At 44.1% G+C, this 13,534-nt stretch overlaps 1 protein-coding gene across 1 annotated transcript; it reads left to right on the top strand.

Moving 5' to 3' along the window:
- Positions 1–942: 942 nt before the first annotated feature.
- igf2b (insulin-like growth factor 2b) lies at positions 943–8,985 on the top strand. Its single transcript, XM_079684169.1, has 4 exons — positions 943–1,148; positions 2,044–2,198; positions 3,804–3,981; positions 5,428–8,985. Exons 1-4 carry the CDS (start codon positions 1,074–1,076, stop codon positions 5,665–5,667), a joined length of 648 nt encoding a protein of 215 aa, XP_079540295.1. The 5' UTR covers positions 943–1,073; the 3' UTR covers positions 5,668–8,985.
- The last annotated feature ends 4,549 nt before the right edge of the window (positions 8,986–13,534 follow it).

Below are 13,534 nucleotides of genomic sequence, written 5' to 3'. Positions count from 1 at the left end.
ATGAATACACGCTTTTAACGAACCAACCTTGGGGGATTTGTCCAGACAGAGCTCCTGTCCTGGTGTTCAGGTATCAGTGGGCAGCTGTTCAGTACTCTCTGATGAGCAACCAACCTGCTGAACGCTGCGAGACAAACAAACGGTTCACTCCCAGGACCACTAGGTGTCAGTCTAAGTCTGAAGACATGTCCGCATCCCTACCTTCTGCAGAAGCCCCACTTATATAAGGGAACCCTCAAACAGTGTTAGGGGAAAAAAAGAAAAAGCTTACCTTTATGTAAAATGACATTTTGGAGCTTGATGCATGCAGGATATTGTTGTGTCTATTGTACAACCTGTGCAACATCTGGAAGAGTTTTTTTCCTGCTGGTATTTTCAGTCATCCACAGTATGAGTGATGCATTGACCGTTTTAAATATATAAATTATTATTAATATTTAGTTTTTCACTTCCTCCAAATATGCAGCATTTACAGTTGACTACTCTGCAACAGCCACTCATTGCTGCTGCTGCTGCATCATCCTGTTGCCTTCAGGTAACTAATCAACATTCACTCACCCGGTGACTGCATCCATACCTGAGTCAGTGAGCCGCAGACCATGGCCACACTTCTTCCACTCTGAATGTTAATCTTAATTACAGCAGGGCGGACACTTTGACATTTTTCTTGGAGTCTGAGGAATTACGTCTATTCTTGTTCAGTCTGCGTCCTGTGTGTAAACATTGTGATTGTAGGTTACAGTGCGTAAACGTGGAAAATGCCTATGGAATTGTTCCATATTTTGTAACTCTCACTCTCTCTTTGCCTTTTCTCCCATTTAAGCACTTTTCCATAAAACGTCCATGGACCATTTTTTTTAAAACCAGCAGTGAAGAGGAGGAGCGAGGGGTGTGGTGTGGGTGTAAGGGGCGTGTTTGGTATATAATAGTTTTCACAGTGAAGTTTTGCCTGTCGCCTGGTCTTTGGGACAGCGTCTCACACATCATCTCATTAGCTTCACCAACTGGGAAACTAACTCACCTGCAACCTTTCCAACCAAATAACCCCTACATTTTGACTACTGCCAACTGACATGGAGACCCAGCAAAGACACGGACACCAATCAATTTGCCACACCTGCCAGAGAACGGAGAGCAGCAGAATGAAGGTAACCAGAGGGAACAAATAGTTTTACACTCTCCGGTTGTGCTGTGCGTGTATTCATAGATCTCTGGCAGGGTTTTAACCATGTTTGATTGGCTCTGTAAGTGGGACACCGCCTCGGGCTGAGCAGATGCATTGATCGCATCATTTTCTTTTGTGCAATATGGGAACTGGACATATGTTTTAATTTTGCATGCTGCAAAAGAGAAAGTTCAAGATACACAAATGACATGGAGTGTGCTTGAAGCTTTGAAGCATTTGTGCAACAGGTTGCCTGATATGATAGAAAACGAGAAACGGGTTGAGAAGTATTTTTTATTCTTCTCCCATCTGGACGGTGCGCCGCTTACTGGATTCGGAGCAAACAGCTGGTCTTTGATTCGGCAGATAGGGGGCGGTAGGTCTGAGGGTCAGTGAGCTCACCACAGGGTGAGCAAGGGGAAAATATATGCTGAGTCTGGCTTTTCAGATAGTTAACTATCGAGCAGCCGGTCTTGCAACTTCTGGGGAGTTGTGTAAGAGTGTGAACGGCAGAGATACCGTCTACTTTTTCCCTAAGAATAAGCACTTCTCTCAGGTGCAACACAATGACAGCGGGTGATAACAGTTGAAGGGGGGTGGACGTGCATTTGACATCATTTGATTGCACGCAATTGGCTTCTTTCTAAGTTAGAAGGTCAATATATAGAAAAGGTATACACTGGAATTATACGTCTTGTTCAAGCATGCCAATGTAAAAGAGGGGCTCCTCTTTTAGAGTGGCTCCTCTTTTACCAAAACGTATAGGCAACATCTGGCTGTCATATGAGAATTATATGTTGATGACTTCTGTATTGTGTGCTCGCATTTGATGACCCGTTGCTTCACGGTGAAAATGTGTTTTTTTCTGTTGCCTGCAGGTCAAGAAGATGTCTTCGTCCAGTCGCGTGCTGCTGTTTGCACTGGCCCTCGCGCTCTACGCTGTGGAAATAGCCTCGGCGGAGACGCTGTGTGGGGGAGAGCTGGTGGATGCGCTGCAGTTTGTCTGTGAAGACAGAGGCTTCTATTTCAGTAGGTTTTCAATCCCAGCACAAGTTTTGCACAATGCGCTGCACAACGCCGTTTAGCTTTTTTATGTCCCTCTGTTCTTCATTCGCACACATCTGTTTGGATAGCTGAGGCTATCGCTCTGTCTGTGGCTGTGTGGTATTTTTCTTTCTCACACACACACACACACACACACACACACACACACACACACACACACACACACACACACACACACACACACACACACACACACACACACACACACACACACACACACACACACACACACACACACACACACACACACACACACACACACACACACACACACACACACACACTGAGTGACAGACAGAAAACAGTGAGAAGGAGATTATAGCCAGCTGTGTGTCTCAAGACCTCGTCCAGGCTGCTCGGCTGAGTGTGCGCATTCTGCCTACAGCCCATACCTCTCATTGCATATGAAAGGCCGGCGAGCTGTGAAGGCACACACGACACAGAGCGACACAATGGGCCGCTTGTTTACCAGTAAAGTAATTGCACCCAAATAGGCATACCAGTCACCTCAGGGGGGGGGTTTGATGTCAGGTTAAGAGGAAGGATCATTAACATCAATTCTGATTATTGCTTCCATTGTAGTGATGATGGGTATAGCTGTAAAGCATTATGAGAATGTATTGTGGTGGTTGTTAATCCTCACAAGGATAAGCTTCTGTTTGCACTGCCTGCAGTGTTTGTGACATACATGAGTTCCCCTTCATTCAGTATATCTGCATTTTCTTTTCATTTCATTAAGATATAGTCCCACCCTCTGCTTTTCACCTTTGACAGTTTATTTTTGTGCTGCCCGCCACAGAAGCTTCTCAAAAATCGGAAAGATCATTATCCAATTTAGGCTGACATAGATGTGCTTCCTCCTTTTCTCCTTCCCCCCCACTGGATCACCCTCTCTTTTGCTCTCATGTTCCTCTTCCTGCAATCACATCTCGCTGTCCCTCTCATGAGATTTGGGAGCAGGACTTCAAACAAGGCCTTTATTGGTCGAGGATAGTGTTCCCTTTTGCAACATGCTCACCCTTTACCCCCCTCATCTTATTGTTCTATACCTTTCTCTCCTGTGTCTTTACTCTCTTCCTCTTTTGTTTCACATTCTTTCCCTCTGTTTCGACGTCACACAACCTCTCTCCCTCACTGATCCCTTTTCTCCTGTTTTCTCTACCTCTCCGCCCCTCCTCATCCTCTTTATCTTTGCTGACTTGACAAAGGACAAGGTCACAGCAGAGTTTCCATTTTATGTATTTGCTCACCCAAAGGTCTGTCTGAGAGCTTAACTGTCTGTCTCCATCAGTCTCTTTTGGTGTCTACAGCACAGGGTGTTTACTTGTGTATTCACTCATTAAGGGACTTCCAGATAGCCCTAATCAGATTATCCTCTGCAAACAAAAAGATTTGTTGCAGTTGTTCATAGATTTCCTTTTATCCTCTTTGCTCCATGGACTGCTATGATTGTTGAAGTAATCCTACGAAAACAACCTAGATTCTTTACTGATGCCAGTGTTGTGTTCCCAGGCCTTAACCTCACCCTCCTCACGCTCTGTACTCATCCCTTGTTGTGTTTATCTTCAGGTAGGCCAACCAGCAGGGGGAACAACCGGCGCAACCAGAACCGTGGGATTGTAGAGGAGTGTTGTTTCCGTAGCTGTGACCTCAACCTGCTGGAGCAGTACTGTGCCAAACCCGCCAAGTCCGAAAGGGACGTGTCGGCCTCCTCTCTGCAGGTCATACCAGTGATGCCCGCACTAAAACAGGTATGTCTTAACAACAACAACAACACGCCAGTATGGGAAACTGTTCTAAAGCTTGGTTTTATCTGTCCATCCATCTCCTGTGCCTCCATTCACCTCTGAGCCTCACCCCTATATCTGACACCAAGAACAGACTGAAACCCACACAAAGACAGGTTTATCTGGTTAAAATGGACATTGGTAAGCAGTTAGCTTCCATGTAAAGTGCTGAGCCTCATGGAAAAGTGTGTGTGTGTGTGTGTGTGTGTGTGTGTGTGTGTGTGTGTGTGTGTGTGTGTGTGTGTGTGTGTGTGTGTGTGTGTGTGTGTGTGTGTGTGTGTGTGTGTGTGTGTGTGTGTGTGTGTGTGTGTGTGTGTGTGTGTGTGTGTGTGTGTGTGTGTGTGTGTGTGTGTGTGTGTGTGTGTGTGTGTGTGGTCACGGAACAGCAAGCTGCCGAAACTGGCATGCGTTATGATCTGTGCGGTCAAAAACACCTGACCTGGCCAGCAGAGCTTCTCCGGAATCTGTCACAAACATGCATCAAAGCATTTCAGGTCTTTGTGATCACAAGACCGAGCTGTGGCTGCTTTCCAGGACTCTTCAAATCCTTTCCACCCTCCTTTTAGACAAGGCTGGAAAGATGTGTATAGGGTTTCTGCTTTGACTTGTTTGAAAATCTGCATCAGTGGTTGGAGATTGTTAGTGATGTAAACAAACCCAAAATGAACTTCTGCGAATGACCAGAGGAAAATATCCTCGGCCTAAAATACAATAAAAAGAGACTGCAAGGGAATTAGTTGGGACATGTCCGTAGTTTGTGTGAGCAGGGAGAGTTGATGGATACAGCCTGCTCTGAGAGCCAGCTGTTCTTAGGCTATTGTGCAGGCTTGGAATGAATGAAGGGGGATAAACACTCCTCAAGTGGCAGGACCAAAACAAGCCATTCAGACAGAGCACTGGCTACTTGCGCATAAATTCTAGGCCTGCTGCTACCACTCCCACTCTGTCTCAATCTAGGGTGCTCAGCAAAACACCTAGAGCTGTTTAAAAGAGTTTGCTGGGTTTGAATAGAGGTTGTGGAATGACGGTGCGTTTATATAGCTTTTCACGTAACAGGGTTAGTCAGTTCAGCGGGTCGTTGTGTGAACGACACTGTGCTCCTCATATGTATATGAGGCGAGTGACCGCCCTTCCTTTGACAGTATGTTAAAGAGGCTGAGCTAACACTTGTTGACAGCTTCTCTCAGTCAAGGAAACCAAAACAAGGGCAAGTCGGAGGCAAGGCGAGTCTGTTGTGACGCTGGGCAATATAAGAATGACATTTGATTTCCATTTCACTGGCCCAACAATGACTGAATGTTTTTGCAAAACAAACAAGGCTTTCCTCCATTGTAATAAGCACTTGCAGTGTATCTTATCACAACTAATGAACTCCCTCTTTTCCCTTTTTTCGCCTGCACGCCACAATAGGAAGTCCCAAGGAAGCAGCATGGGACCATCAGGTATTCCAAATTCGAGGTGTGGCAGAGGAAGGCGGCCCAGCGGCTCCGGAGGGGCGTCCCCGCCATCCTGAAGGCCAAAAAGTCTCGGAGGCAGGCTGAGAAGATCAAGGCCGAGGAGCAGGCAGTCTTCCACAGGTCCCTGATCAGCCTGCCCAGCAAACTGCCGCCTGTCTTGCTCACCACGGAGAACTATGTCAACCACAAATGAGCCCGCTGCCAGCCCTTTGCACAGACAAGAGTTTCAAGGGAGAAAAAAAGACTAGGGGATTATAGCTTTGTCTCTGACGTCATTTCTGTGGCAGTCCTCTTTGACCTCCCCTGCCCTGTCCGAGCCCACCAATCCCTCCCCCTGCTCTCATCCACTACTTCTTGACCCCCTGACCCTTTTCAAATGCACCCCCCCCCTCAACCCCAACCACCCACCCTCCTCCGGCACACAAACATGCCTTCACATTCTTCCTGTCTGAACTCTTTCGCTCCCTCTCTCTTTCAGTCACTGACACAAAAGACACAAACAAAAAACGATGAACAAAAAGTTAACAATTCGGCTGAATGCAATTCAGGTGGATCCTTAAGCAAGAGAGAAAAGGGAAGGGAGAACTGAAGATGAAAGAGATCTGTGGTTTGCAAGTGTCAAGAGGACACCCAGCGGAATGTTTTTTTGTCTTTGTGGAAGACAACTGAAAGTGAAGAGCAGCTTGCATGAAAGAATCCATTCCACATCATTTTTCCTGAGGCAAAAAGAAAATCTCTGTTAGTTCTTTTTCTTATTAGTTTGCACCTCTACCTATAAAGGGACTTCCACACTGTAAGGAATTATTTTGTAAAATTAGATTCCTGTTCCAGCACCTTTTGATCACAAACAAAAAGCAGAAAAGAGTCTGCAAAATTGCACATTGCCACGGATTACGTCAAAGTAAAGAAAAAAATGGCACTATTTTTTTATGAACAATGAACGTGTAGCTTAAAAAAATGACATGGTGCTAACTTTGGGAATGGACTCAAAGAAGAGGTTGAAAAGCACGTTTTTTTTCTTTGAATGAATATTAAAACTTTCCGTTTTAAGGAAAGTGTGACTTTTGAAAAAAGGAAGATAAAGGATATGGTGGAGCTCCTGGCAGTGGCAATGTCAAGGGGGAAGTGTCACTGAGAAAATAAATGGGCTGTATCGGCATCTAGGCTCACAGCGAGTGCTCGCGGCTGCTCATCACTAGCTCGCCAGCGTAAGCGGCAAGGGGGGCCTTATCCCAGTCCCTGTTCCTCCTGTCACAGGGAGCAGTGGGGGACATATGGGACACCGTGGACCGCCTGGATTTGGACAGTACTACAGTTCTAGGACAGAACTTCCTGTTTGCCATGGTTTTGCAGACTGCTCTCACAGGAAGTAACTTGGAATGGACAAAGAACAAGTGGGATAATGATGATTATATTTGATTGTGTCTTTTATCTGTTTTCTTTTCATATCAATGTTTCAATGAACAAAAAAAGGAAAACCCCGTCAGTTTCTGGTACCGTGACATTCCTGTTTTTCCAAGTTAGGCTTTTCTTTTGTTTCCATGGTTATGTTATAATTTTATTTTACAGTTCTAAAGAAAGGCACAACATTTCAATTCAAAGGGAAAAAAACAGCAATAATGTCAACTAACATTTTATTTTTATTGTATATCAGTAGTATTCACATGCTTTTGCCTGAAAACAAATACTTGAACATATATATCTATATGTGTATATATACATCTATATATCTATATATATTTATTTATATATATTTATATATATATACATACATATATATATAGATAGATATATAGATATATAATTAGTTTCCAGGGACGTTGTGTTATTTTCCTTTAGTCTGAGCTGTATCTTGCGTAATGAGCCGCCAAGCTTTTTTGTTTGTTTGTTGAAATACAAATAAGGGCACTGTATAAAGGCATTATTTATTTTGTTATAAAATATATTTGAAAATTGGTCCAAATAATATACGTAGCACTGATGCTCAACTGACGGATTTATTTTGTATGATCTCTGTTTTCCAATTGGAGTTGTAAGGCTTTTTTGTAGATGCTTTGTACCAAAAATAATGTCTTTTTTTCCTTTTCCGTTTGCCATAGTTACTTTTAAATTAATATTTTAACAGCAGCATAGCCTGGATTGCTTAGGCGTGTTATGTCACAGGAATAGGCACATACTCTGAATACATTGATCTGCATGGATTTCCAGAAGCCTGTCAGGGTTTATCTGTGAAAAAGAAAGCATAAATGAATGACTTTATTATTGGAAAAATAACTGTTCAACATTGATTGTACTCAAACCCACTATGTTTTGAAGCCACTTTAGTATTGATGGCGTGAGAATGATCAGTCCTTCATTAAATCATGTCTTTGTAATTGTACATGGTGTCTTATGATCTTCTAAAGAGCATCTTGCCTACGTGCCAGTGCCACTGATGTTTTCGCGTGTTGGTTTGGGTCACGAGGCTGTAACTGTCCGGTCAGTTGTAGATTTTAGTGGTTAGCTTACACGTGACTTACACGAGTCATTGTGTTGATGCCTTAATTGGAGGTAATGATGTTGCTATGATGCTAGTAGTCATCAAAGGTCACCAAAAGGTCATTGTCTATTAAGGAGAGAGCATATCACCGCTCTAAACCTCACTGTCTGTCTGTCTGTCTTCTTTCTTCTGTGTTTGTAAAAGACAATGCCCCTGATCGTACGCATCAACAGTATGTATTGCATGGCGAGGGGAGCAGGGTTGTTAGCCTGCCACTTACCCCTCCACAATCATCCAATAACCCATCCATTATGCATTTGATGAAGGGCTATCACACTGAACCATTTCTGAAGCACTCAGGAAAAAAAACTAAACAGTCTATGTTCTCCGAGGGAGAAGTGCAGTAGTTTCCGAGTGTCAGTGATAATCGTGTTGTGGAAGGGCAGCTGAGGTTGTTTCCCTTACCCGGCCACAATAATTTAACTCTTTGTGAAAAAACCACTGAAGCCCATGTCAGAAACAAAGTCACTCTGTGGCACAATATAGTTTTCCTCCGCCATTGTGTCATGCATCATGGTGAAGAGTCAAGCCAATACTTTAAATCTTCTTTCTGTCCGAGAGATCTGAACTATCAAGGCTGCGTCCTGTCTCTAATTATATTCTACTTCAGTTGTGCAACAAAGCAGGTAGTGCAATTATTATTATTATTATTAAATTGTTATTATTATTGATAAAATTATTATATTTTCTATTTTATTTCATATTTTCCTGCTAGGACTGCATCCATTCACTATTGTAATGTTCAAACAGGCTACTCTAGTGTTCTTTTCAATGGCGTGAAGACAACCACTTCTTTTAGCTGAATATGAAGAGATACCTTGCCGAGCGATGGCAACCTTTTCTGTGTCAGTAGCTCACTCAGCCTGTGTGTATTTTATTGATTTAACCTCTGCACGCTAGAATGTCCGAAATGCACAATTCATGTACTTTCATTTTTAATATCAATAAAAAAACATTTTATCAAACATACAATGTCTAAAATAGTTACTGCTTTGTTTGGTTTACTTGCTGGTCTTTGACATATTCTTTACACTTCTCGTTTGTTGAGCTTGAGAGCGATTTCTGAAGTATTTTTATATCAATTAAACCACATGTACCCTGTAAATGATTGATTAGATCTTAAGGCCTTGCGGAGAACCTCCAGCTGCTTTTAGCACCCTCTCTTTACTCTCTCCCACCCTCCCTCTTTCCCATCTTTTTTTCTCTCCATCTCTGCCTGAGTCCACGTCTGTGTGTCTGCTCCTGCTCTGTGATAGGGCAAAGTGTGCCAAAGTGGTAAATCAGCATTCACCGAGTGGCAAACAGGCACACCACAACTCCTCAGTCCTTCCTCTGCTGCATGCCACACTTAACCTGACCTGTTCTCACTGCCTCAGACACACCCATCCGTACATCCATCCCACCATCCTCCAGCGGCTTGCTAACTAATGGAGCAAAATCCACTTCAGTGGCTAAGTTTAGTAACCGACATGTCTCAAATTATCCCATGCATATTCTGAAAATGGAACTACCTTTCATTGTTGACATCCATGCGCATAGCCACTCATGTGATGTCTGTTACCGGGCAGATTTACGATGCAAGAGCTTTGTTCCCAGAATGGAACAGTTTTTCAGGCACTGGGTTTAACGTGGTGCAGCCGAGTTGCAACTGTAGCTCTATGTTCTGTTTTAGGTTGGCGTCAAAAGAGCAGCAATCTCCTTTTCTCTGGAGTTAGTGTAACGTTCTGATTTGCAATGATGAGATGCACATGTGTTGCTTCTGGGAATGTAGAAAAGCTGGTCGGCTATCATAGTAAAGGAGCTTGTGTTCATAAATAGCTCAATTAAGTCACCTTTGCCTGTCTCATGAAACCTTATGGCCGTGCAAGAAGTTGGTCCCCTACAAAAAGAGGGAAAACACTCAGCATGAAGTGGATGCTGTTGGAATTGTTTATTTCTGAAGGATGGCTAGAGGCTGCACAAGTTCTCACAAATTGATGGACATACTGATCATGCATGCACATTTTCAGCTAGTGAATTCTTCACAATGGCTCCATTCCCTTTATTGATAAATGCATTATTAGCGTAGTGTTCTTTTTTAGTGTCACTCCCAATAAAAAGCCTTCTCTCAATTACTTTTCTTACCTACTGACAGATGTGTGTGTGTGTGTGTGTGTGTGTGTGTGTGTGTGTGTGTGTGTGTGTGTGTGTGTGTGTGTGTGTGTGTGTGTGTGTGTGTGTGTGTGTGTGTGTGTGTGTGTGTGTGTGTGTTCTCTAACAGCTTCTCTGGGAATCAGCCTGTTCCCTGCAGGTGTTTATGTTTGACTCTCTATAGAGCTGGTAATGAGATCAGGGACACTCTAGTCCTCAGGGCTCGTCACGTCACCTCTAAGTCTGACGGGTCTCGGTCTGGCACCACATAAGGCAACCAAAACAAGCCAAACCGGCCCACAGTGCGCCAAGACTTATACTTGTTTTCCCTGATTGTTGGGTTTGAAGGTTTGATCTGATGCCACATTGGCATGGCATTGAAAACAAAAAAAAGAGGAGATGTCAATGTAGTAAGACATGTATTGTCTGGCTTAGAGTGAATAATGACTGATACACAAAACCTTAACAGAACTGGAAAAGTATTTCTTCTTGTGTCCAAGCCAAGGTATGCATGTATTTTGGCTAGGTGCATTTTAACTTAATATCAGATTTAAATTTACATCTGCTTCTAAATTTATAACCTAGGCATAACATCACTTGTCCTAAATAAGAAAACAACAGAAAGCGCACAGAAAAGCCAACTCGACCGAAACTGGTGGAGCCAAATAAACCATGAACCAAACCCACGCATCCATCCCCATAAGAGAGGCCTCCTGAACTGTGGAGCAGAGTGTAGATGTGGGTGGCACAACTCTCCCAGGCCTGACATTGGAAACTGCCAAAGAGCACACTAGAGTTAGTTGTGGTTGGCCGGATGCACGGGATGCATGTAAGGCCAGGCCAACTATTGAGGCACAGGGTTTGGCAAGCCCAGACCATCACAGCCCAGCGTGGCCACACAGGCCAATTAAGACAGGCCTTCTCCTCTCCTTTCTTCTCCTCCCCTCCTCTGTGTCTCTCTCATCTCTCCCTCTCTCTTTATCTCTCACTTTCTCTCTTGTACTCCCTCTCTCTTTCTACCAATCCTCACAAAGCGTGCTCACACATTCCTCTTTTCCCACTTTGCCTCTCTAATTGCTGCGGACTGAAAAGAGGGATGGAGAGAGGGGAATGAGATTGAGAGAAAGAGACAGAGAGAGGGAGAATCAGAGGGAAAGGGGGTCATACCACAGAACTTCTAAGGCCGGGACAAACTGTACTGGCCCCCTGGAATAGTCTAAACTCTTGTGTGCAGTGTGACCATCCACTGCTCTATCTGTCTTTCTCCCTATCCCTCTCTCTTTAATTTGAAACTTAAGCCTATTTCTTCAAAAGAGCTTTATTTCATAGTATAAAATATAATCCGGTCCTTGCATGGGCTCCGAGGTGGTTACGGCAAAGCCAGAGTATAAAGAGGTGATTGTATTTCTTCAGCGCCCCACAAAACTATCTAATTGTTGATTCCTAATCAACCAGGAGCAGCAAGGAGGCTTTCCTAATTATGTAACCGTAGGTTCTGACACATTAACAATGAAGTGGAAGTTTTAGTGGATTTTGCACTAAGTAAAACTGCATGAGGAGAAGAGAAGAGGGTCCGGGGTATCAGAGTTCCTCGGAGTCTATGTTTATAGTTGTTGTTTACATGGCTTTAGTCATAGTCATAATCCTTTTGGTATCACAGTTTACAATGTCTAAAATACAAGATCCAACTTTAGGGCAATGAGGATGAGTGAAACACTTTAAGAACTGCAAAAACAGTCTTTGGTCTATGTCTGATTGTCATGACACAAAGTCACCATCACAGGGGTGCCCACTTGGGCACCAGCAAATCCCTTTGAACCAAGTGTCCCGGGGCTCCATCTCTGACCTTATCAACTGGCACGTTCTCATCCCACAACTCAGACAGGGAAGAGTCAGCCCTCTGGTTCTCAGCCCAGGCCTTCGAACCAGACGGTGGGATCTCAGGCAGTGGAACTACATGTTCAGAAAGCACCCAACGCGCCTTACCCCATGACTCAGGAGCACACTCTTTTCGGCTTTGTGCACGGATAACAGCACAGGCCAAAAAACATCCTGGCAAAACCAGCTAACTCTTCTCCAACACCTCAGACCCCAAAGGCTCGGAAACAACAGAGGGCAACGGAACACCAGCCCACACTCGACCACCAGCCATATCATTACCCAGAATCATACAGACAGCCTCAGCTGGTAACTCAGGGCACGCCCCAACAGAAACAAGAAACCGAACCAGCTCACAGTCCAGCTCCATAAGATGACGTGGCACACAAATCCAACCCATCTCCATCCCTTTCATCTGCAAGTAATCACCCGTTGCAGTCTTGGATGAAAAGGCAACACAGAGCCCAAGACAAATGAGTGCTTAGCACCTGTGTCACGGAGTAACTTTATCGGAAACCGTTTGTAATGGCCCACCAATGACACAATGGCGTCAGCTATAAAAGGTTCAAAACCAGAATCCTCATCTGGGTACACACAACCAGTCTTACTTAACACTTCACATGAGCCACTAGAGGTAAGAGCAACAGTCTACTCTAAAACTGTAGATAAAGCTGGGGGCATGTAGGGACAGATTGGGCCTACCTTTTGGCCAAGGCAGTAATTGCACACCGTAGTACACTCATTAAGTGAGTGATCAGGCTTTGCAAACTTCATGCCACTGCGTGGATTCGCATCACCGCTAGCGTTCTAATCCCCACCAGAGTGCACTTCCCCAAAACTGGCCTTATGGGTCAACACAAAGCATCTCTGCTACTTTCAGTGCAGTTGAGGGCTTCTGCTCATTCACATATGTAGCAATATGTTGAGGGATGGCATTCTTAAACTGCTCCATTATGGTAAGCACACAAAGACCCACTAAAAAATCCACTTTAGCTGCAGAGCACCAACGTCGAAAATGGGAGGTTAAGTCTCGGACAAACTCTACATTGGTCTGGTCATCACCTTTTACCCAACTCCTAAACTTCTGATGATAAACTTCAGGATCCAACTCATAAGCTTTTAACACAGTTGCTTTCACTGTGTCATAAGTTAACCTCACCACACCACATACAGCTGAATAGGCCTGCTGGGCCCTTCCAGTGAGGACACACTGAAGCATAAGCACCATGTCTGAATCTGGCAACATTTTCAGGATCACGTTCATTAAACTTTGGTAATAAATTAAGATTAGCAGCAACATCAACACCTCTTCATGCAATGCCAAGGGAGGCACCATGATCTCCCCTAGAACTCCCCTGAGAACGCTTGCCCCTTTATTAACTGCAACCTATACTGTTCCAACTCCAACCTTGCCTTCTCAGTGTCCTGCCGCATCTTCTCCAACTCAAACATTTCTTCTTGCTCCATTTGCCTCTTTAACTTTTCCTGCTCAAATTGAAAAGCCAATAGCTCC

The sequence above is a fragment of the Notothenia rossii genome, assembly GCF_949606895.1.
Source record: "Notothenia rossii genome assembly, chromosome: 5".
Lineage (NCBI taxonomy): Eukaryota > Metazoa > Chordata > Actinopteri > Perciformes > Nototheniidae > Notothenia > Notothenia rossii.
Note: the sequence above shows the minus strand (reverse complement) of the source record. Positions and strands in the feature narration are given on the sequence as shown.

Coding starts and splice junctions, on each gene's coding strand:
- igf2b (XM_079684169.1), top strand. CDS start 1,074: ATGGAGACCCAGCAAAGACACGGACACCAATCAATTTGCCACACCTGC. Junction 1,149..2,043: donor CGGAGAGCAGCAGAATGAAG/GTAACCAGAGGG, acceptor TGTTGCCTGCAG/GTCAAGAAGATGTCTTCGTC. Junction 3,982..5,427: donor TGATGCCCGCACTAAAACAG/GTATGTCTTAAC, acceptor ACGCCACAATAG/GAAGTCCCAAGGAAGCAGCA.